Source organism: Wolffia australiana, chromosome 7 (assembly GCF_029677425.1).
Source record: "Wolffia australiana isolate 7733 chromosome 7, ASM2967742v1".
NCBI lineage: Eukaryota > Viridiplantae > Streptophyta > Magnoliopsida > Alismatales > Araceae > Wolffia > Wolffia australiana.
This window is the reverse complement of record NC_135841.1, coordinates 14105474-14126604: the sequence shown is the minus strand read 5'-3', so window position 1 is coordinate 14126604 and position 21131 is coordinate 14105474. Positions and strand designations below refer to the sequence as shown.

At 39.7% G+C, this 21131-nt stretch overlaps 1 protein-coding gene and 1 pseudogene across 1 annotated transcript; both read left to right on the top strand.

Annotated features, from left to right (window-relative positions):
• Nucleotides 1–5754: 5754 nt before the first annotated feature.
• On the top strand, nucleotides 5755–5851 carry LOC144706259 (small nucleolar RNA R71; annotated as a pseudogene).
• Nucleotides 5852–16473: 10622 nt separating this feature from the next.
• LOC144705513 (chlorophyll a-b binding protein 40, chloroplastic-like) lies at nucleotides 16474–17364 on the top strand. Its single transcript, XM_078578240.1, has one exon. It carries the CDS (start codon nucleotides 16496–16498, stop codon nucleotides 17294–17296), a length of 801 nt encoding a protein of 266 aa, XP_078434366.1. The 5' UTR covers nucleotides 16474–16495; the 3' UTR covers nucleotides 17297–17364.
• Nucleotides 17365–21131: the final 3767 nt, after the last annotated feature.

The window sequence follows — 21131 nt, the reverse complement described above, 5'->3', positions numbered from 1 at the left end:
AAGGATATTGCAGCACTAAATGACGCCCATTAAAACATTCCATCAAGTGACCATGATCCTTGGGATTTGGGCCAAATATGTTTGCAGTTGGTTTAGATATTTCCATATTTAAGATTGAGTTGTACTGATCTTGAGTTTTGCTATTGATGTGATTAAGACATCATTGAGATAGAATATAGCTGGAGAAAAAGAGTATCTCTGAGTTGTGCTTGCCTCATACCATCATTTTATTGATTTTCACATTTCAATTTAATTTATTTCTTAGAGAAACGTTAGGGAAATATCAGATACATATCTTCCCAAAAGTGAATTTGGATGAATGAGAAAACTAGGCGATTATTATTGAGATTTTTTGTGATTCCGATAATTTTTAACTTAGACAAGTTTGGATCTTAACCATATAAGAGGTTTATCGCATGAATGTCAAAGTATAAACATACAATGCTTTGACATTAAAATCTCCATATAGATATCACTGTTAACAATTTTTATTGTTTTTATCATGTTATTCCTCTTGCTAAAACAATTAGGGGAAATGTGAAGAACTAAGACAAAGATATTATTTTCCGGTTTTAGAATATATATGGTTTCTTATATTGGGATTGAATAACGGCCATAAAATATTTCAAAAGAAAATTTACCTGGACCTAACTTATATTTTCCCCATGTCCTGGGCAATATATTTCCTTATTGATTTCATCCATTCAAGAAATAGAGGATTATGCCTCTCTTAGGAATTAGTCACTTAGTCCAAACTGGTACTTGAAGGTAGACACATATTTAGCGATTGGTAGTCCCCCATTTATCTATACTCAATAACTGAATAGAGAACATAGATATCCTCCTCGTGATCCAAGACACTTGGAGGAGATCTACCTAGCTTCTTCCTGGGCATAATTAAAGCATAAATAGTTAAAACAAACACTATTATATATGAGAGTTTAACATATGTTTTCCCAATGAAGTCTGAATTGACTTAAAAAAAATCAAGGAATAAGATTTTAAGACTAGACCCCCGTTGATGGAAGTGTATTTTTTGTACAGGAGGATAATGCGTCCTCCAAGAAGGACAATTTTACGCAACCATTCAATGACAAAAAATGATAAAACATATTTCAAGCCATATCTCATAATTCTTAACTAATCAATATTATGACCACTGACGTAGGATGACTACGGGGTGTACGACTATGGGATAGATGATGAAGGACGGGACGACGGGATAGATGGGCTGACTATGAGAAGGTGGACGGCTAAGGATGGAGTGGACATTTGAGGGATAAAACAGCCACAGAAATCACACAGTCGGATTCAGACTTTAAAACCGATGAAAATCTGGTGGTGCAGCTCCGACCCTTATCGGGAGTACTGTCTTCCCCACGCGATGCCAAGCACCGAAATCAATATGACAAAATTTGAGTCGCGAAGAAACACTCAAGAAGAAGAGAGAAGAGGTAGAAAATCCAAACCAAATCTAAGTCTGACGACGGTGGAAACTTCTCGAGAAAATACTGAACGGAGAACACTTCGACACCAGAGAGTTCAGGCGTACCTCTGATCGTGACGCGTCTGGACGAATCCGGGCGTTGTGAGGCCCACTGGATGATGGGATCTGGACGTTCTGGGCGTTGAATGGCCCTGGTTGAGACTCGGCCTGGTTGCTCAAAGGCCGGAGTGCTTGGGCTTGGGCGTCGTTGGCGGGACGACTGACGTGCGGTACGAGGGTGTCGCGGATCCAACTGTGCGGTCAATTGGCGGGGGGGGGGTCAAGGGGGGAGTCGCGAGGCGGCGGCAGCGGCTAGGGTTAAGAGGGATAGGAGAGGCTAGGCAGTCCTCCAAGAAGAGTTAAACAAAACTCAATTCTTGAAATTATGACTGCCTAATGTTTCTTGAAAACAATGGCCTATATATAGGCCTTGGAGGAAAGAGAAAATGACGATAAATTAGAGAAGAGAAAGTAAAGACGTGCGTTGTGCCATGCCAAAGGGCAGTTGTGGATCTGCCTCTGGCGTCGTGTCATGACGCGCGTAGGAACGTGAGCGGGTGGAGACGTGCTTGTCGACGGCTGCGGAGTGTTGACTTTGGTGTTGACTTCGGTTGACTGTGGTGGGTTGACTTTGGTTGAATTCGCCATTGGGTCCATAGCAGGCGTGTTGACTCCGGTTGACCGTGGCGACGCGTTCGACGGTGATGTGTTGGCGTTCTCGCCATCAACCACCCTGTACTATCGAGAAAAATCATTATCACCTGCATTTTGGGAAGTTGTGAGTTTCGATTAATGTCTTTTTACTGTGTAATTATCCTGGTACTGTCAAGATATGCATCACCCTTAGATTTTCATTATATTTTAGAATTTAATGATAATTTTTAAGGATATATGATAGCACCCTAATTTCGGTCTTTATTTCAAGTAATTTAGCACAATTTTATGCATTTAATGAGATTAAAAGGGTTTGTTATCATATATTTACATGAAAATACTGTTTTCAAGTGATTTCTGATTCTTCCCTAATTTTATGTTAATTTTATGAATTTTAAGGGATTTATTTGACTTGGAAATAGTTATTTTTAAATGAAAATGGCAGTTTTAAAATTTACTTTTGAGGTCAATCAGTGTGGGGATGAATTACTAAATTTCATAGAATTTGCTAGATTTTTTTAGGATTTTATTGAATCTTTCTGGGATTTATTTGAGGACAAAATGGATTTTTAAATAGGAAAAAGATATATTTATATGAAAAATATGAATTTTATAGAAATTTCGAAAGTCGGAGGGGCTTTTCTTAAATTATATTATGCCCTTAAAATAGCTCTCAGTCATGTATGCAGGCGTAAAGATGTTATTTAAACAGTTACAGGGCTTTATTGCAATCACGCAGTATTGTTTTAATGGTTTTCAGGGAAAAATCAGAGGAGAGAGAATGCGCAAGGGGCAGATTCACAATTACTTTTGGGGGTCATTCAGCAGAAATTCCAGGCTTTCTAAAGGACTTTTCTACAAATTCAAAATGTGCCCGCCAATGAGAGGGTGACACATCATGGCGTGTTAAAAAAAAGAAATGAATAAATAAATGAATTTGAATCCAATGGCTTAAATTGGTTTAAAATTCATTTATTGATAACTTTTGATCCTGAAGTCCGATTGAGATGTTATTTTAATGGATTTACTCTTCTTGATCCTTGCGTTCTATCTATATGGTTGGATCATTCAGATCAAGCCTATATTGGTAGATAAAAATTAATTACTAAACAGGGGTAAAATGGTGATTTTTACCATTTAACTTAAGTATAAAAGCTAAATTTCGAGAGGGGGAGCCCATTCTTGATGGTGCTCTATCACAGCTGCAAGATAGAGAGGAGCTCGAGCTTGGATCAACCTACTTGATACTTTTTCCTTCTTTGTATTTGAATTTTTGGTGTATTTTGGGTGTCGTTAGTTGAATTTCTTAATCGTTCTTCTTGATCCCCGTATGAACTTCTAAATCGCTTGGCTTGAGCGGAATGTACGAGCCCTGACTAGGATCTAGAGGAGAAATTGAGAGATTTCCTAGCTATTCCAAGTGCATACAAAATAAAACTATAAAAAAACTTATAAAAGGGTTAATATTCTTGGAGATTAAATTTTCCTTTTTATTATCCAATAGATTAGTTATTTTTGAATTATCAAGCCTACAGAAACAACCAAAACAAATCAAGATTTTCTCCTCTCAACCTTTCTAATTGACCCCTTTGACCCTTTTCTTTGAATCAAGAAGCTAATTTAGAGCCCCATATTCTTCTATTCCTCTCATCTCTCCTACCTCCCTTTCTAAATTTCTCATTTAGTTAGGGTGATTTGATCTTCATTGAATATCAAATTAACTTTAATTAGTGTCAAGTTACTCAATTATATCATCAATTGAGTTTACTTACTAGCTTCCCTTGGACGATACCCTTTACTTATCACTACACATCTTAAGTAGGGTTTTTATAAATTTTATTGTATAAGCTGAAAATGACAACGACAAGGGATTAAAATTTAGAAACATTTACCCCTATTTTCGGCTTATCAATATATTTTCTATATTTCAGAGGATAGGTACGGTTCCTTCTATGAATGAACTAAAATTATGCAGTTTTTTGTTGGAAAGGGTTCAGGGTTATGCCGGGAAAGTCTCATATTTTCTATCAGGATGATTTCTCCTAATAGTAAGCCTCTAGTAGATGCCAATATTTTCAACTCTTGTGTAGCAGTTGTCAAAAAATCTTCCTCTGTCATGATTATTTAGATATTTATGATAATTTCCAGGGATTTTAAGCACATATAACTATGTATCGCATATTTTGCTCCTAACTATGTATATTTCCTATGATCTTTATTGTGGGATTTAAGCCTCATTACATCTAACTAGTATTAAGTGATATAGTACCATCTCGCATGTACCAGGAAGTGTGATCCCCCAATTTAGAGCTAAATACCACATTGTACATATATCTAATATTTTAATCAATTAGGTTTAGAAAAAAAAGATGAGAAATGATATAAAAGTATGCATCAATACTTACATAAAATATATAATTGACTATAAAGATATGGTTCTCATGTAGCTTTGAAGGTTTTAGGGGCATAGAGTACTCTAAATAAGTGACTATAAAGATACGAGTGACTATGAAGATATGATTGTCGTGTAGCTTTGAAGGTTTTAGAGGTATACAGTACTCTAAATAAGATTTCCCTGAAAACAAATGGGAAAAGAGTAAATTGAAAATAAATTACATACTGGTCTTGATAAAAAGTTAAACATAAATTTACCTATAAATATAAATCTATTCAATAAAATATATTTTACAAGATAGCATATTAAGAATGTGGTCACGACGGAATTGGAATTGCTTATTCTTGATAAGACTATGTAATATATATTTTTATTTATTCTCGAATGTATATTTTATCATCCATTCTCCATAAATATGATGATGGCTCTGTACATATTTGGGACCATGTGAATACGGAAAACCCAGTTGTCATTTGATATAATATTTATAATCATCAAACTTAATTAATGTAAAATCTTCTTTTACTCCAATTTAAATCCTATGATGCAACATTATCCAAGCACCACTCACCTTGCCACCACTATACTGATATGCTTCTGGGTTTTTTGTATTGATGAATTTAAATATAATCTTTAACTTAGTTGGCTTGTTTAAGTTGGATAATTTTAGCTCATTTGAAGGTATATAAAACAGTAGTGAGACGTGGTAATGTTTTTTTGTTTTACTTAAATATAAGTGATAAATGAAATTATTTTTATATAACTTCATAAAAATATTGATGCATTAACCTGTTCAACCATAGGACAAGCCTCATCAGAATGTTCTTCACTAGAACAAAAACAACAAGGGTTGTTAGTGGAATTGTTGCCCTCGTTTGCATTCGCCTTTCCTTTAGACTCCTGCAAAAAAGATTTAATATCATTGCTCATATCTTTAACTGTTTTACCAATATTGCTCATTTCTCTTTCTAGCTTATCAATCCTGATCTCCGGTTCAACTGCCTTGACGTCAATGATTCCTCCACGCTTGGGACCTGCACTTCGGTTAGTGTACGAAAAACTTTGACGGTATGTCCAATCTTCTACTAATTTTTCCATCAATTTCATGGATTCATCTGCATGGGTATCAAGGAACATTCCTCCACTAGATATATCCACTAGATGCCTTTCCTGATCATTCAATCCACCATAAAAAATTTCAACCAATTCATGAGATGGTATGCCATGATGTGGGCACTTCCTAGTGAGTGACATGAATCTCTCCCATGCTTCTCCTAGAGTGTCAGTTCCTTGACAAAAATCTCTTATATGTTTCTTAATTGAAGATGTCTTTCCATAAGAAAAGAATCTCTTTAAAAAGCAAGCTTGCATTTCACTCCAAGATTGAAATTCTTGACCTACCCCTTTAAACCAATCTTTTGCCCTATCTTTCAAAGCAAACTGAAATAACCTTAGTTTGAGAATTTCCTGAGGAACACCTGCATAACTATAAGCAGAACAAATCTGGTTATACTCTTCCAAAAACTCATAAGGCTCCTCATTAAATCTTCCATAAAATGTAGGCAATTGATTAATCATATTCGGGTCAATTCTAAAATTAACATTTTCTGGTAAAGGAGCAGATATTTTAGTGTAGGTTTCACTCTCTATAGGGTCAGAAAATTCTCTCAACCTCATTCTTCTAACACCCTGTTCAACCCCAAAATTTTGATTATTCTCCATTAAGTCACAAAAATGCTGATTTTCACCTTCGGAGCTTTCAAAAATACAATCAAAACTAGGAGTTCTACTAACTGTTTCAAGATTCACGAGATGAGTTAATAGTTGTATGAAATTGTGTTACAAAACTGCTTCAGATGGAATCATAGCATTCGCTGCAGGAATCAAAAAGAGATTTGAGTTTTAAGCACCAAAGGTCAAATACAAATCAAGGAGTTTTGTCCAAAGAAAGACGTGTAGGCAAAGAGGACTTTAAGAAAGAACGACCACAAACAGGGAAGTATTACTGCAGGGAATTCATAGTTAATATGACTTTTATCTCTGAAGCAATAAATTTCTGATCTAAAATATTTATGTTGAAATACATGAAATTAGTCGTTGTCTTGAATACTATTTTAGTAGTTATCATACTAACTATTGTTGAGGAGAAGACATTGTTAAGAAATATATTTTTATTGCTAGATTATTGTGATCAATCAGGTTAAGGCTTTGGGGTCCATGAGAAGAAGGCTTTGGGGGCCAAGTTGAAGTAGATCACGCAATGTTGTTCAGTGGAACCCTAGGGGGGTTGAAGATGACAAAGTTTCACCCATTTTTTTTCTTTTTCTTGGTATCCTCATTCAGCCCTATTTCCAAGTGATTTTCTTGGGGGCATTCCCAAAAACACCATTAGGGCACATCATCACCTTAGCAAGGATACCCCCAAACAGCATTAAGGATTAGCCTAAGCTGTCTGAAAATAATATTGTGTCTTCCATTTCTTCTACCTCATTTCTTAGGTAGAAAAATCATAGGTTAATTAAAAATAAAAATTTAAATATATAGAGAACCTAATTCAGCCTACCTCTTAGGTTAGTCCATCGCCACTTAAACTAAAATTTCATAATGTTATCACAACTCTTTTATTGCACTTTTAGTTTAATTTTTTTCTGATGCTACAAAGCATCCTCATTCCCTTCCAATTCAAAGTAATGGAGTTATATATGGCCTCAAGGCTAATACACATTCCACATCTAATTCAATATGTATTAGTACACAGATTCCTTATTATGCATGTGTGGTTTTCTTTAAGAAAATTTCACCTCAATCCACGCACACATTTGTTGCAAAAAAAGCATGCCTTTTTTTATTTTTCCATGTTACATGCGCACGGAAAGTCAAAAAGACATATTGTTACCATTAAATGTAATTATGGCATCGCTAATCCCAATGCAGGCATGGCAATCATTAACTCACTTCATTATTGGATGTCCCCAATCATTATCTCCAGCTATGATTTGTGGCCATTCGACGAATCAAATAGTGACACATGGTGCGTGGCAGTAAGGCTCTAAATATATTCTAAAATCCATAGTTAATAAAATAAGGCGCAAAAAATATAAATAAATATATATTTCAACTTAGAAAAGTCTCATCTTTCTGAATTCAATGTCTCAAAATTCAAGAAAAATTATGTTCTGACTCATGAAATTATAATCTTTAAGAATTTGATGTTAGAAAAATCTCAAAAAGTACATTAGATTTAAAATATCATTCTAAAAATGGAATTAATCATATTACGCTTCATAACATGCATATATAATTAATTTAATGCACATAAAAATGTAAATATGGTCATATTAAGCTAATAAAAATGCATGTTATCAAGCGTCAATCTCAGACGATGAGGACGAATCTCAACCAACCATTGCATTAAATACTAGGATGAAACAAAACCCTAACCAAATGGTGTGATGGCACTAACGAGAATGAGGAGAGAGATATTTTGATGAAATAAACACCTAGGAATTGTCCAACTTGTAGGCTTGATATTTGATGATCCATAACTCCTACTGATCTTACATTTTAAGGGTAGTTTCTTCTTTACGTCCTTTATCCATCCATATTCTATAAATTGAGCGCCCTATCTAAAAAATATCTTTAAGCTCACTTCCTCCTAGAGATGTAGATTGAAAGAAAGTGAAGTTTTGAAGATCCATCAAGGGTGTGCCAGAATCTCTAGTGCTTGGAGAGGTTCAATGGAGAAGTGGGGAGGTTTATCTGCGTCATTAATATGCCTTGATCTTGGCAGAATATAGGGATCTAAGGTTAGCCTCTTGCCTTACATAGACTCTTCTTCCACACACCAAGATAGTTCAACTATCATCATCCATCACCATCACTTATCCACCTCCACCCTCGTTCATTATCTTCCCTATCTATCCTCATCTATCATTCATTTCACGTGCCTAATACACTGTTACCATCTCGTCACCTACCTTTCTCCTTTTGTTTAAGAAAATATACATCAGTCTATCCCATTTTTATTATCATTCTATCTCATTCTCACTATCCATATCCACTACTCCTTACATCCTCTTCTTCATTCCTTCTCATTTCTCCATCCTCATATATTATAAACCCAGCTTATAAAACCCCAATTAGCTTCCTCTCGTCTATCATTCATCCCCACCTCATTCCACCACATCATTCACTACCTCATATAATATACGTAATTCTTCCTACCTTCGCGTATTCACCCAATAGAGAAAGCTCTACCCCCTAATATATATTCCCTGTGGAGACGACACTTGCTCATCCCTAACTAACTAAATTTCATTTTGATTAAATATGTAAAAATGTTATAGATTAAACTCAATTTCAAAAGGACAAAAGTACCCTAAATTTGAGTTTATGATATACCTCATAAACCGAGCTCTAACTAGAAGCCTAGAAGGAGCTACACCTTATGAAGCTTTGACTAGATCAAAGCTTGAGATTGTGAAAAGCCCTAGGGGGGCACTTGAGCAAGTTGGATGACTGAAGTAATCCTACGGTCTTCATCAGTTATGAAGCTAGGTCAAAAGCTTATAGTTTCTATGACCACATGAGTGGAAAGATGCATGTGAGAAGAGATAATATTTTTGAAGAAGATGCCAAATGGGCCTGGGATATCCAAGAAGTGGAGGAGAAGCAAGTATCTTCCCCCTAGTAATTTCTCAATACGATGACCAAGTGAATGAGATACCAAAAGAGGAGGAAACTGATGTTATATCTTCTCCGCATCAAGTGAGCCATGTGCCATGGGAAATAGATCATTTTCTCACTACTAAAGAGAGCTCGCCTAAGAGGTTTAGAACTTTACAACGAGTTTATGATAACACTGAGAAAATTTCCTTTGATCTAGAAGAGTGCTTGGTGATAGCGGAGAAACCAGAAAGTCTCATAGAAGCCTCCAAGGAGGAGGTTTGGAGATGTGCCAAGGAGGAGATGTCTACATTGAAAAGAATCAGACGTGGGAGCTGGTGAATCCACCTAAAGGTTGAAAATATATTGGCCTTAAGTGATTTTTCAAGCTCAAGAAGAACTCAAAGGGAGAGTTGGTGAGACACAAGGACATGCTGGTGGCATAGGACTATGTCCAAAAGCATGAACGGGAGTTTGAGGAGACTTTTGCATTAGTGGCAAGAATTGATACCATCCATGTCTTAGTGGCTCTAATAGCACTAGGAGGATGGGACCTGCAACATCTTCATGTCAAGTCGGCCATTCTCAGTCGATAGATAAACGAAGAAGTATACATAAAGCAAAAAGAGGGTTTCATAACGAGGGGTACAAAGCATATGGTACTAAAGCTGAAGAAGACCTTGTATGGCCTAAGACAAGCACTGTGAGCATTGTATACCAAGTTAGCTACTTTTCTTATTTCATTTGGTTTTACTAGGAATGTCCAAGAGCATACAGTTTACATGAAGATTACATGTGATGTGCTTTCTTGTGGGTTAGAGAGCTGATGATTTCATTGTGACTAGGTCAAAGAGCTGTCACATCCAAGCATTCAAGGGTGAGATGATGGACATGTTTGAGATGAGCAACTTGGGAGTGCTCAGCTCATAATTGTGCATTGAAGTGATTCAGTTAGTTGGCCAGGTAAAACTAAGTCAGAAAGCTTATGCCATGAAGATTTCTCAGATGAGTAGGATGATGAATTGGAACCCAGTCCATATGCCCCTTGGAGCCAGTCAGAAATTTACCATAGAAGGCTCATTACTTCCCATTAAGTCCACGTATTACAAGAGTCTAATTTAGCCTAATGTATTTGACTCATACCAGGCGTGGCTAAAATTATTTTGTTAGATTTCTAAGCAGATATATCTAGAGACCGATGGCTGAACACTTGATAGTGTTGGAGAGGCTCTTGAGGAATATCGAGTGAACATTAGGCCTTGGTCTATGCTATGAGAAAACAATCAGAGAACAAGAAATACTTGGCTATTGTGATAGTGGCAGCATTGGAGACTTTGATGGTCTTAAGGACACCACTAGTATGTCATTTTTCCTTGGGTTAAACCTCATAATTTGGGCCTCGTGGCAGCAGTAAATCATTGCTCTCTCTTTTTTGGAGGCCGAATAATATCCATGACTATGGTGACATGTCAGGGAATTTGGTTGGCCACGTTAATTGCTAAAATGAAAGGAGAAAGCCAAAAGCATGTGAGGCTCATGGTTGACAAAAAATCTGCTACTGCCTTTGGCAAGAATCCCGTCTACCATAGTCGTTCGAAGCACATCAACACAAGGTTTCATTTATCAGGGAGTATTTTAAAGAAGGTAAATTGTGCACCACCTAAACTCAATAGATCAGGTGGCAGGCTTATTCACAAAAGCTCTTCGATGGCTGAAGTTCTTGTAGCTATTTGTGAAGTTAGGAGTTTGAAGCGTCGGCGGGGAATGACATCAAGATCAAGGGAGAGATTGTGGATAACACCTTGATTAATAGCCAGGTCCCACTTAGTTTAACTACCTGCTCATGTCCTTTTTACTTCCCGATCTATGTCCCTTTGATAAAAGGAAATACGTTGGACTATTTGAATCAGATCAAGGGTTTCTACTTTGTCTATTACCCTTCCTTCTTCTTCCCCCTGGTTCTACCCCATCAGCACTCTCTCTTGGTGTTTCCAAGGTGTGGCAGAAGGGATTCCACCCCAACATCCCTCCCTCTCTCCTTATCCCTTTGTTTCTCTTTTGGTCTCCCCTCTCTCTTGTTCAGTTCCCCCCATCTCTCCATATCTCTATCTCTCTCTCTATCCCTCTATCTCCCTCTCCCTCTCTCTCCCTCTCTCTCTCTCCCTATCCCTCTCTCTCCCTCTCTCACTTTTTCCCTCTCTCTTCCTTCCCCTCTCTCTCTCCTTCCCCCTCTCTCTCCCTATTCCTCTCTCTCTCCCTCTCCCTCTCTCTCCCTCTTCCTCCTCTTCCTCTCTCTCTCTCCCTATCCCTCTTTCTCTTTCGGTGGTCTCCTACCTCTTTCTCTCTCTCTCTCCCTATCCCTCTCTCTCTTTTAGTCCCCACCTCTTTCTCTCCTGGACTCTGCCTCCCTCCCTCTCTCTCAGACACCCTCTCCCTCTTTAGGTCTCCCTCCTCTCTCTCTCGGACTCTGCCTCCCTCTCTCTCTCTTAGACACCCTCTCCCTCTTTCGATCTCCCCCTATCTCTCAGAGTCTACCTCCCTCTTTCTCTCTTAAACTCCCTCTCGCTCTTTCCGTCTTCCCCTCTCCCTCTCTTAGACTCCCTCTCCCTCTTTCCGTCTTCCTCTTTCTCTCTTAGATTCCCTCTCCCTCTTTCCGTCTTCCTCTCTCTTTCTTAGACTCTCTCTCCCTCTTTCCATCTTCCCCTCTCTCACTCTGACTCGCTCTCCCTCTTTTGGTCTCCCCCATCTTTCTCAGACTCAATCTCCCTCTCTCTCTCCCCCTTGTTGGATCTTAATATGGGGATACACACAATGTGCTGTATATCATGGTTATTATTGCAAGTTTTTTATCCCATTTAATGTGGTTTTTATAGGGACGGAATTAAGGTATAGTATGATCATGTTGCTATGGTTGCACATGTGTAGAAACTAGATCAGTTACATAATCGTAATGGGTGGTTTTGTAAACTGATGCCCATGAAAGGCATATAAAAGTATGATTGTGGTCCCTGAATTATGCAAGGACGAGAGACACTCCAGCCCCCATTTGCAGAGGAGGATTCAGTCTTCCCTGCATTGATTCAGAAGATCCACTCCAATACATTCAAAGGAAATGGACAACGGTATACTTGCGCTGACGAATTTTCTATCACCCCTTTCCCTCAGTTTCTCTCTCTCTCTCGATCTCGCTCTTCGTCTCTCTCTCTCTCTCTCTCTCTCGGACTTGTTCTCACTCACCCTCTCTCTCTCTCTCGGACTTGTTCTCACTCACCCTCTCTCTCTCTCCCGGACTTGTTCTCAATTACCCTCTCTCTCTCTCGGACTTGTTCTCAATCACCCTCTCTCTCACTCAGACTCACTCTCCCTCTTTCAGTCTTCCTCTCTCTCTCTCTCCCTCCCCCTCTCTCTATATACAGAGAGAGAGAGAGAGAGGTTGGTGATAAGCCGAAAAATCACGTAAAATTACGTGGTCGTTGCGCTTTTTAGACTTATGCAATAAATTTATAATTCCCTTAATTACTAAATAAGAATATAGAGCAAGCAAGGGGTCGATCCACAAGGAGGCAACAATTCAGAATTTTCAAACAATTTTTATGAATCAAGTCAAGTAATTTTGAATTTTGCAATATTTAATTCAATTAATATTAAATAATATTCTTAAAATAATCAAAATTAAGTAAAACTTAATTTTGATTTCGGTCAGATAATTCCAGATAAGAATATTATTATTATTTTAAGCTCATAAAAATATAAATTATTAATTTCCCAATTTAATAAAATTTATAATAATTTTCAGAATTAAAATTGGGAGTTTAATAATCAAGAAAGTGATTTTTGAATTGGAGTTCAAAATGGATGAATTTTCGGTTCAAATTTTATTTTTGGGTTTTTTTATATATTAAGTTAAATTCCTAAACAATAAAAACCGAAATCTAGAGAGAGAAACAAATCAAATTAACCTAGAGAGAGAAAGTGAAGAAATTGGGGAAAGCCCCAATTTCGACCCTAAATTAAAAATGTAATGAAGCAGAAATGTCCTAAAATGATTAAGAATTAATTATCAAAAGTCAGATCTCGAATCCAAATAAAAAAGAAGTGCTGATGCATTCAAAACATGAATCTAGGGCATGTACATTTCGCCCATGCCAAGGCGTTTTCGAATCGTTCTAGAAGATGATCAAATACAATTCAGAAACTTACAAATTTGATAAAGAGATCCAGATCTGACGACTTCCAGAATGCCTCCTGTGTCCTTCCTGGCCAATTGCTTGGGGAGAGCCTCCAAAAGTGAATTTTGCCTTTTCTTATGACCTCTATTTAAAGATCCAACCGTCCAGATTGTAGAGGAGGAAAAGACGAACCTGCCCTCAAAATTTCAGTCCAATCGGAGTTGTAGATCTCAAGATATCGCAGTTTTAGTGAGATCAAATGTGGGCCGTTGGATCTCTTTTATTTTCTCTAAAAAATCGGAATTTCCTATTGGCTGGGCTTGATTTTCTCGCTTTCCGTGTTTCAGGACACGTGCACCCTCGTTCTCCGCGTCGGCCGCACTTTTTCGCTGCTTTTTAAGAAAACAGAAAAGGACAAAATAGTGCTTTTTTTTCGCTTGGTTAGAAGAGAGAGAGAGAAAAAGAAAAAAAATCATTGTTTTATTCTCTCTCTCTTCCGTTTTTTTTTTTAATCTCTCTCCTCCTAGCCGCTTTTCTTGACTTTTCTATCTTCTCTCTCTTCCGCCTTTGTTTTCTCTCTCCTCTCTAGCCGCTCTTTCTGACTTTTCAAATCTCTCTCCTCCTATTCAATATCTTTTCTTCTCTCTCCTCTCTAGCCGCTCTCCTCTCTCTCTCTCTTTTAATCACTCTATTTGACTTTTCCTATCTCTCTCTTCTCTTCTCTCCTTTCTTATTTAATTAATATATCCCTTCATTCGCCCGAATTTCGGGCGAATGACGTGGATATTCATTTTAAATGCATTTAAAATGCAAAATAAATAATCAATATATTATTTAATTAAATAAAAATCATTTCTTGCCTAAATAATGGTCAGAAAAATTCAGACAAATTCATAAAAATATGGGAAAAATTCAGAAAAATCAGGAGATGATTTACTGACCTTAAACCAAGCAAATAAAATCATGTAAAAATATTTCTTTACTGAAACAGTGTCAAATTCCATGTAAAAAATGATAAAAAATATGAAATAATAGAAAAACGACATGTTAACTGATTTCAATGTATTTTATCATGATAACATGCAAATATGACCATTAAAACACATAAATAGAATGTATAATTCAGTAATTAAGTATATTAATTTGCATGCTATCAGTTGGATGAGGGGATACACAAGAAGAGTAGAAGACAACTAACTATTTGTAGATCAATGATAACCTCATAGATTGCATTAACGTTAACTTATAAAGTTATGGGAATTAAAATCATCATGGATTGCACTAGTTTTGTGATTGTCTTCTGCTGATTTAACACGCTTATACATACTCTTTTAAAGGAACAATTATGACCGTGTAATGTATCCACATGAAAGGTCATTTCAGAAGTGCTTCGGTCATGATATCACCCAATCCGTTTACTCACGAGATAAGATGAAACCTAAACCTGTCTTCATGTTACACTAATCCATACGGAGACTTGGTTGTCCTAGAGACTGAAAACGTGACTTCCAGAAACAGAGACTACTTCCACATCAGTTTTTCAGTTCAACTTGTATTTTCTTTGTGCTCTGCTCCCGTGCTAGACTGAGTCACCAGTACTAACTTCTTCAAGCTCCATGTATGCCTCTCATTCCATTACACCAGTCGTTCGTTCCCCATCAATTTCACGATAGTTTGTACCAAAGAAAGAGGTCTCAGAAGATACTAGTCCGAGGGAAACCCAAACAACGTAGTTTGGCAGACACAATTTTCTGTGTGGGCTCCATACTGTCATGAGGCTAGGCTTTCTTTGTACATATATGCATGACGCTAGTATTCCAACATCTTGAAGAGGAAAAACAGTACTAACTTAATTGATAACAGAAGTTAAACCTCTGGATCCGAGCCACTCTCCATAATTATTCTGACTTCAGTTAAAACATAAAAAGATGAGATGAATGAGGTTTGAAAAACAAAGAGGAATTGTTCGTCGTCCGGTAAAGCTTGTATTATGAGAAGAATTGGAGTATGGTTGACTATGCTCAAGGTAAAATGAAAGTTAGGAGGCCGATTAATAACTAGAAGAGAATTGTGCAATTTCCTCTATCGATCACGTTCATACTCCAACGATGAAAAACCATCGGAGATACTAGAAAAGAATTGTCATTTCATACATCGATCACGTTAATACTCTGTCGATGAAAACCAACCGGAGATACAAGAAAAGAATTACGACATTTCATACATCGATCACGTTAATACCCCAACGATGAAAACCAACCGGATATACTAGAAGAGAATTAGGTGAACGAAAGTCTGGAGGCTGATGCATCAATTTACTTGTTGTTTAGTTAGTTATGTCATTTCATATACCGATCACGTAAATACTCCAACGATGAAAAACAACCGGAGATACTAGAAGAGAAATGTCAGTACGTTTCATTACATAAAAATAGACACTTTCGTGGAGTCGATGACTAATTATCTGGTACCAAGAGAACGCAAGACCCCTTTGATCGAGGTTTGCTCTCAACAAAATAACAGGTGCAACGCGTTTTACTTCGCCATTTTCCCTATATATAAATTCGTTGCTGAACGAAAGGAATGGCCACGCATGGACTCCGCTTATACAACAATTGAGAATTATTTAAGAGCCTCAGTATCGTGGTCTACCGGAGCCGTAATCCATTCCGCACCGTGTAGGATAAAAATCGATGTTTCTCCAGAGGTAATACTATTGCGCAATGACGCACCCTGTAGGACTGACAACTGAGTCTTGGTTGATAGATAACTTTTTTTTCTCGACGAGTAAAAGAATCAGTTGCACTGTGAGGAAAAAGGAAAATATCTGTGCATGGGTGTCACGCGGTAATATCTATTGGGTTCTGTGGCTGAGAGTGGATGTCCGTCTGGCATGTACACGGAAGTATCTAAATACGTGGAGGGGCGTCGTCGCCGTGGGTTCTCGTATCTGACAAGCGGGGAACAGGACCAATAGCGAGGAGCCGATAGATATCAACAGATAAGGACCTCATCCTCTCCTCCTCGGACCTAGTTTTTAAGAAAGGTCACAGAGAGAGAAGAGGACTCACCTCGAACGCCCAAACTCGAAGACGCTTCGCGTATCAGCCCGTGTTCAGAAGCAGCATGGCAGCCACCATGGCCCTCTCCTCTCCCTCCCTCGTCGGGAAGGCGGTCAAGCTGGCCCCGGGTGCTTCTGAGGTCTTCGGCGAGGGCAGGATCTCCATGAGGAAGACGGCGGCGAAGCCCAAGCCCGTCTCCTCCGGCAGCCCGTGGTACGGCCCGGACCGCGTGAAGTACCTCGGCCCATTCTCCGGCGAGGCGGCGTCGTACCTGACCGGCGAGTTCCCCGGTGACTACGGCTGGGACACCGCCGGGCTCTCGGCCGACCCCGAGACCTTCGCCAAGAACCGCGAGTTGGAGGTGATCCACGCCCGCTTGGCCATGCTCGGCGCGCTGGGCTACGTCTTCCCCGAGCTGTTGGCCCGCAACGGCGTCAAGTTCGGCGAGGCGGTCTGGTTCAAGGCCGGGTCGCAGATCTTCAGCGAGGGCGGCCTGGACTACCTCGGCAACCCCAGCCTGGTGCACGCGCAGAGCATCCTCGCCATCTGGGCCACGCAGGTCATCCTCATGGGCGCCGTCGAGGGCTACCGCGTCACCGGCGGGCCGCTCAGCGAGGTCGTCGACCCGCTCTACCCCGGCGGCAGCTTCGACCCCCTGAACCTGGCCGAGGACCCCGAGGCCTTCGCCGAGCTCAAGGTCAAGGAGATCAAGAACGGCCGCCTCGCCATGTTCTCCATGTTCGGCTTCTTCTTCCAGGCCATCGTCACCGGCAAGGGCCCCCTGGAGAACCTCGCCGACCACCTCGCTGACCCCGTCAACAACAACGCCTGGGCCTACGCCACCAACTTCGTCCCCGGCAACTAAGAGAGGTTTCCGTGATCTGGCAGGAGCGTCGCTCAGTTTTCTGGACTGCGTCTTCTGCTTCAGGTTCGTGGTTGTGCCTGCTGTGTGACCCAATGTCGAATCTGTCGCAGCTGTGATTAATGTACCACTATGAGTTTTGATTGAATGTTGGATCTCTTGAACTAGAATTGTGATGGGATGCCCAAACGAAGACCCCCAAGCCATACACTCACTGTAGTACCTTGTAGGGCTCTTCACATAATCGTTCTAGCTCAATGTTTACAAGTAGTTTCCGTTAAGTATGGGATATCTGGGATAAGGTATCGAGATGGATAGTGACATACCACCTGCAACATTATTGGGCGTCACTTTAGGCCTAGACCATTTCCGTGTCGCAGTGAAACATTGCCGAATGATCCTGTCTTGTCTTAGATTTTCTTGATCATAATCATGAGTGAAGAGAGTGAGTGTTGCCTAGTGAAGCATTGAACTATATAGGCTAAAGAGATTTGACAAAAGGTTTTTGTTGGGCCTTAAGCAACATGTTGGCACATCAATACTCCCTCAAATGTACAGTCTCAAAATATAATTTTGATTGATGATTTCTAATAACCCAATGTTTGGACAAATTTCTCAGCTCAAACGGAGCCCCACAATGCTAAAAATAAAAAATTGCAATTTTGTGTTAACCTCGCCTGTGGCAATTTGTTTCTCGGTAGCTGTGTTTAGGCCGTCCTGGGTGCGTTGGGTATGAAATTTTGGCCGATGGTTTGTTGCAACCTAATAAGTATTAGGGGATACATAACGCTAATTTGAATCCCAGAAGTTAGCACTAAAGGAGGTAAGATGGAAATACCAAAGAAGTTAAGTACAGGTAAGGGTGCATGAAGCAAGTTGATGACACACTCAGTTGCAAAGAGTTGGACATCTTTGTGGACGCTCTTTCAGTGGTCTAAGGGAGCATGTCACGTGGCCAGATGTGGTGCTAAGAACAATGCTCACACCGAACACATCCGGCCTCAACACTTGGAGCAGAAACACTGAGCAACCTTTGTTTGTACAGTGGAAGTCTCTTGGAGCAGCTTTAGCTTGCTTGGAGGTTAAGGAAAGTAGGTAAGCCTAGGCCCCTGGCGTCAAATAGGACATTGTATTATGAGGAACAGGGGGGACAGACCAGAGATGTTACCCAAGTAATTGAGAAGGGGCGCACCTGCACCTTGAGCCCCACATCCCTGGCCGCATGCATGCTAGAGATGCCGCTACAAGTGTGCCCTAGTGCCTGCGCTGCACAAACGCAGTGCTCTCGGCACATTCACTGCAAACCCAGTGCTCAGGCCCAGCCTTAACATTCCATGCACCATCGACACTAGCGTTGAAACCTATACCACTCGGGCTGCATTGGTGCCACAATGCTTGGTGCCCCAAGCCATGGCAGCAGATGCTGCATCACTAACCCCAAGGGCATCCCATGGCCCACAGCCATGTCTGCGCCCTCTACACCTTGCCTTAGTCTCTTGGCAAAATGTCTCCTGTCACGCGCCCCGCATGCCCAGCACTTGCATTCAGCACGCATAGCCCCCCCAGTCTTCGCGTGCACGATGCTTAGCACTGGCACTCACGCAACCCCACTAGACAGTGGGCATAACTCGCCGCGCTTTGTGCCCACACCCTCGCTTCCTTGACAGGCTGCGCATGTGAAGCCCACAACTTGTGCGTGTGGCCTGCCCTAATCCACCACACTTGCACGCTTGGGAGCACGAGCACCTAGATAGCATTGGCTATAAAGATCAGGGTCGGGCATCACCAGATGTGATGCGTGCAGTGTCCACAGTTACAAAATCAATCTCCTATTCTAATTTCAAGTATATGGACATGTCCTCAATAGTGAGCATGTCCTCCTACTTTGCGCCCTTACAGAGCATCATGGAAAACATTAAGTTAGTACTGAAAGATGACCTTGAAGTCATTTGCTTTATAAAGTGTATTGTTGCATGCGAGACAAGATGCTTTGGGATGGATGACAACATATTACACTTGCACAAGCACCAGTTGTATGTACTGCGTGCATGTGGGTTGCAGCGCAAGCTCCTCTAGGAGGCACAAGATACTCCCAAGGTTGGACACTTATGTTAGTTGCGCATGTCAGCATTTTTTTCTAGCAGCTACCAATGACCAGGAATCGAGCAGGATGTGTATCTTGTGTTCATTCATATCTGGTTTGCTAGAAAGACAAAATGGAGAAGGCCAAGCTAGCTAGGACCCTAGAGCCACTCCCTACGCAGAGGCGACCGTGGAATCCATTTCCATAGACTTCCAGCATGTGGATGGAGATAAAGCTATTTTCGTGGTTGTTGATTATTTATCCAGATACACAACTTTCATCTACACCATTGCGGAAGTGCAAGCTGATGGTGTCCCTCGGCTCTTCATGTCCCATGTTGGAAAGTACTAGGGGCTGCCACTAGACATCATCAGTGACTGAGATATGGGATTCATTGTTCAAAAACATGGGCTCCAAGCTCAATCTCTCAACAAGCTTCCATCCACAAGATGAATGGTTTAACAGAGTGATAAGCCAAAAATAGGGGTAAACTTTATGCAATTTTAACCCTTGTCGTTGTCAATTTTAGCTTATACAATAAAATTTATAAAAACTCTACTTAAGATGTGTAGTGATAAGTACGAGTGTCGTTCAAGAGAAGCTAGTAAGGAATTCAATTTGATGGTTTTCTTAGTAATTCAACCCTAATTAGAGTTAATTTGATCTTCAATGAAGATCCAATCACCCTAATTAGATGAGAAGGTTAGAAAGGGGGGTAGAAGAGATGGGATGAATAGAAGAAATAGGGAGCTCTAAATTGGCTTCTTTGATCCAAAGAAAAGGGTCCAAGGGGTCAATTAGAGAGTTGAGAGGGAAATTTTGATTTGAGTTGGTTGGTTTTGTAGGTCTTATAATTCAGAAATAACTACACAATTACATAATACAAACGGAAATTTACTCTCCAAGAAATTGAAGTTTTTTTATAGTTTTTTAATGTGTACTTGGAATAGCTAGGTAAATCTCTCATTCTCTCCTCTCAATCTCAGTAAGGGCTTGTACCTTCCGCTCAAGCCTAGCAATTTAGAAGTTCAGACAAAGATCAAGAAGAATGAAGAAGAAATTTCACTAAAACATCATCCAAAATACACTAAAAGTTCAAATACAAACAAGAAAAAGGTACCAGATAGGTTGATCCAAGCTAGAGCTCCTCTCTGTCTTGCAGTTGTGATAGAGCACCATCAAGAATGAGCTCCCCCTCTCGAAATTTTGCTTTTATACTTAGGTTATCTGGTAAAAATCACCATTTTACCCCCGTTTAGTAATTAATAATTATCGATCAATGTAGGCTGGATGTGAATAATCCAACCCTACAGATAGAAAGAGGGGATCAAGACGAACAGATCCATAAAAAATCACCTCAATCGGACTTCAGGATCAAAAGATATTAATAAATCAATTTTAAACCAATTTAATCCATTGGATTTAAAATTGATTTATTTATTCATTTTATTTTTAAACACGCCATGACGTGTCGCTCTCTCATTGGCTGGCGCATTTTGAATCCTCCTTTTTGCAGAAAAGTCCTTGAAAAGCCTGGAATTGCTGCTGGACGCCGCCCAAAAGTAATTGTGTATATGCCCCTTGCGCACTCTCTCTCCTCTGGTTTCTCCTAAAAATATTGAAAAATATATTAAATAATTGCAATAAAACTCTGGAACATTTTAAATCACATCTTTACGCCTGCAATCACGACCGAGAGCTGTTTTCAGGGTCTTTTTGCAACAAAACTTTGCAAAAAGGCCCTTCAAAGTTAAA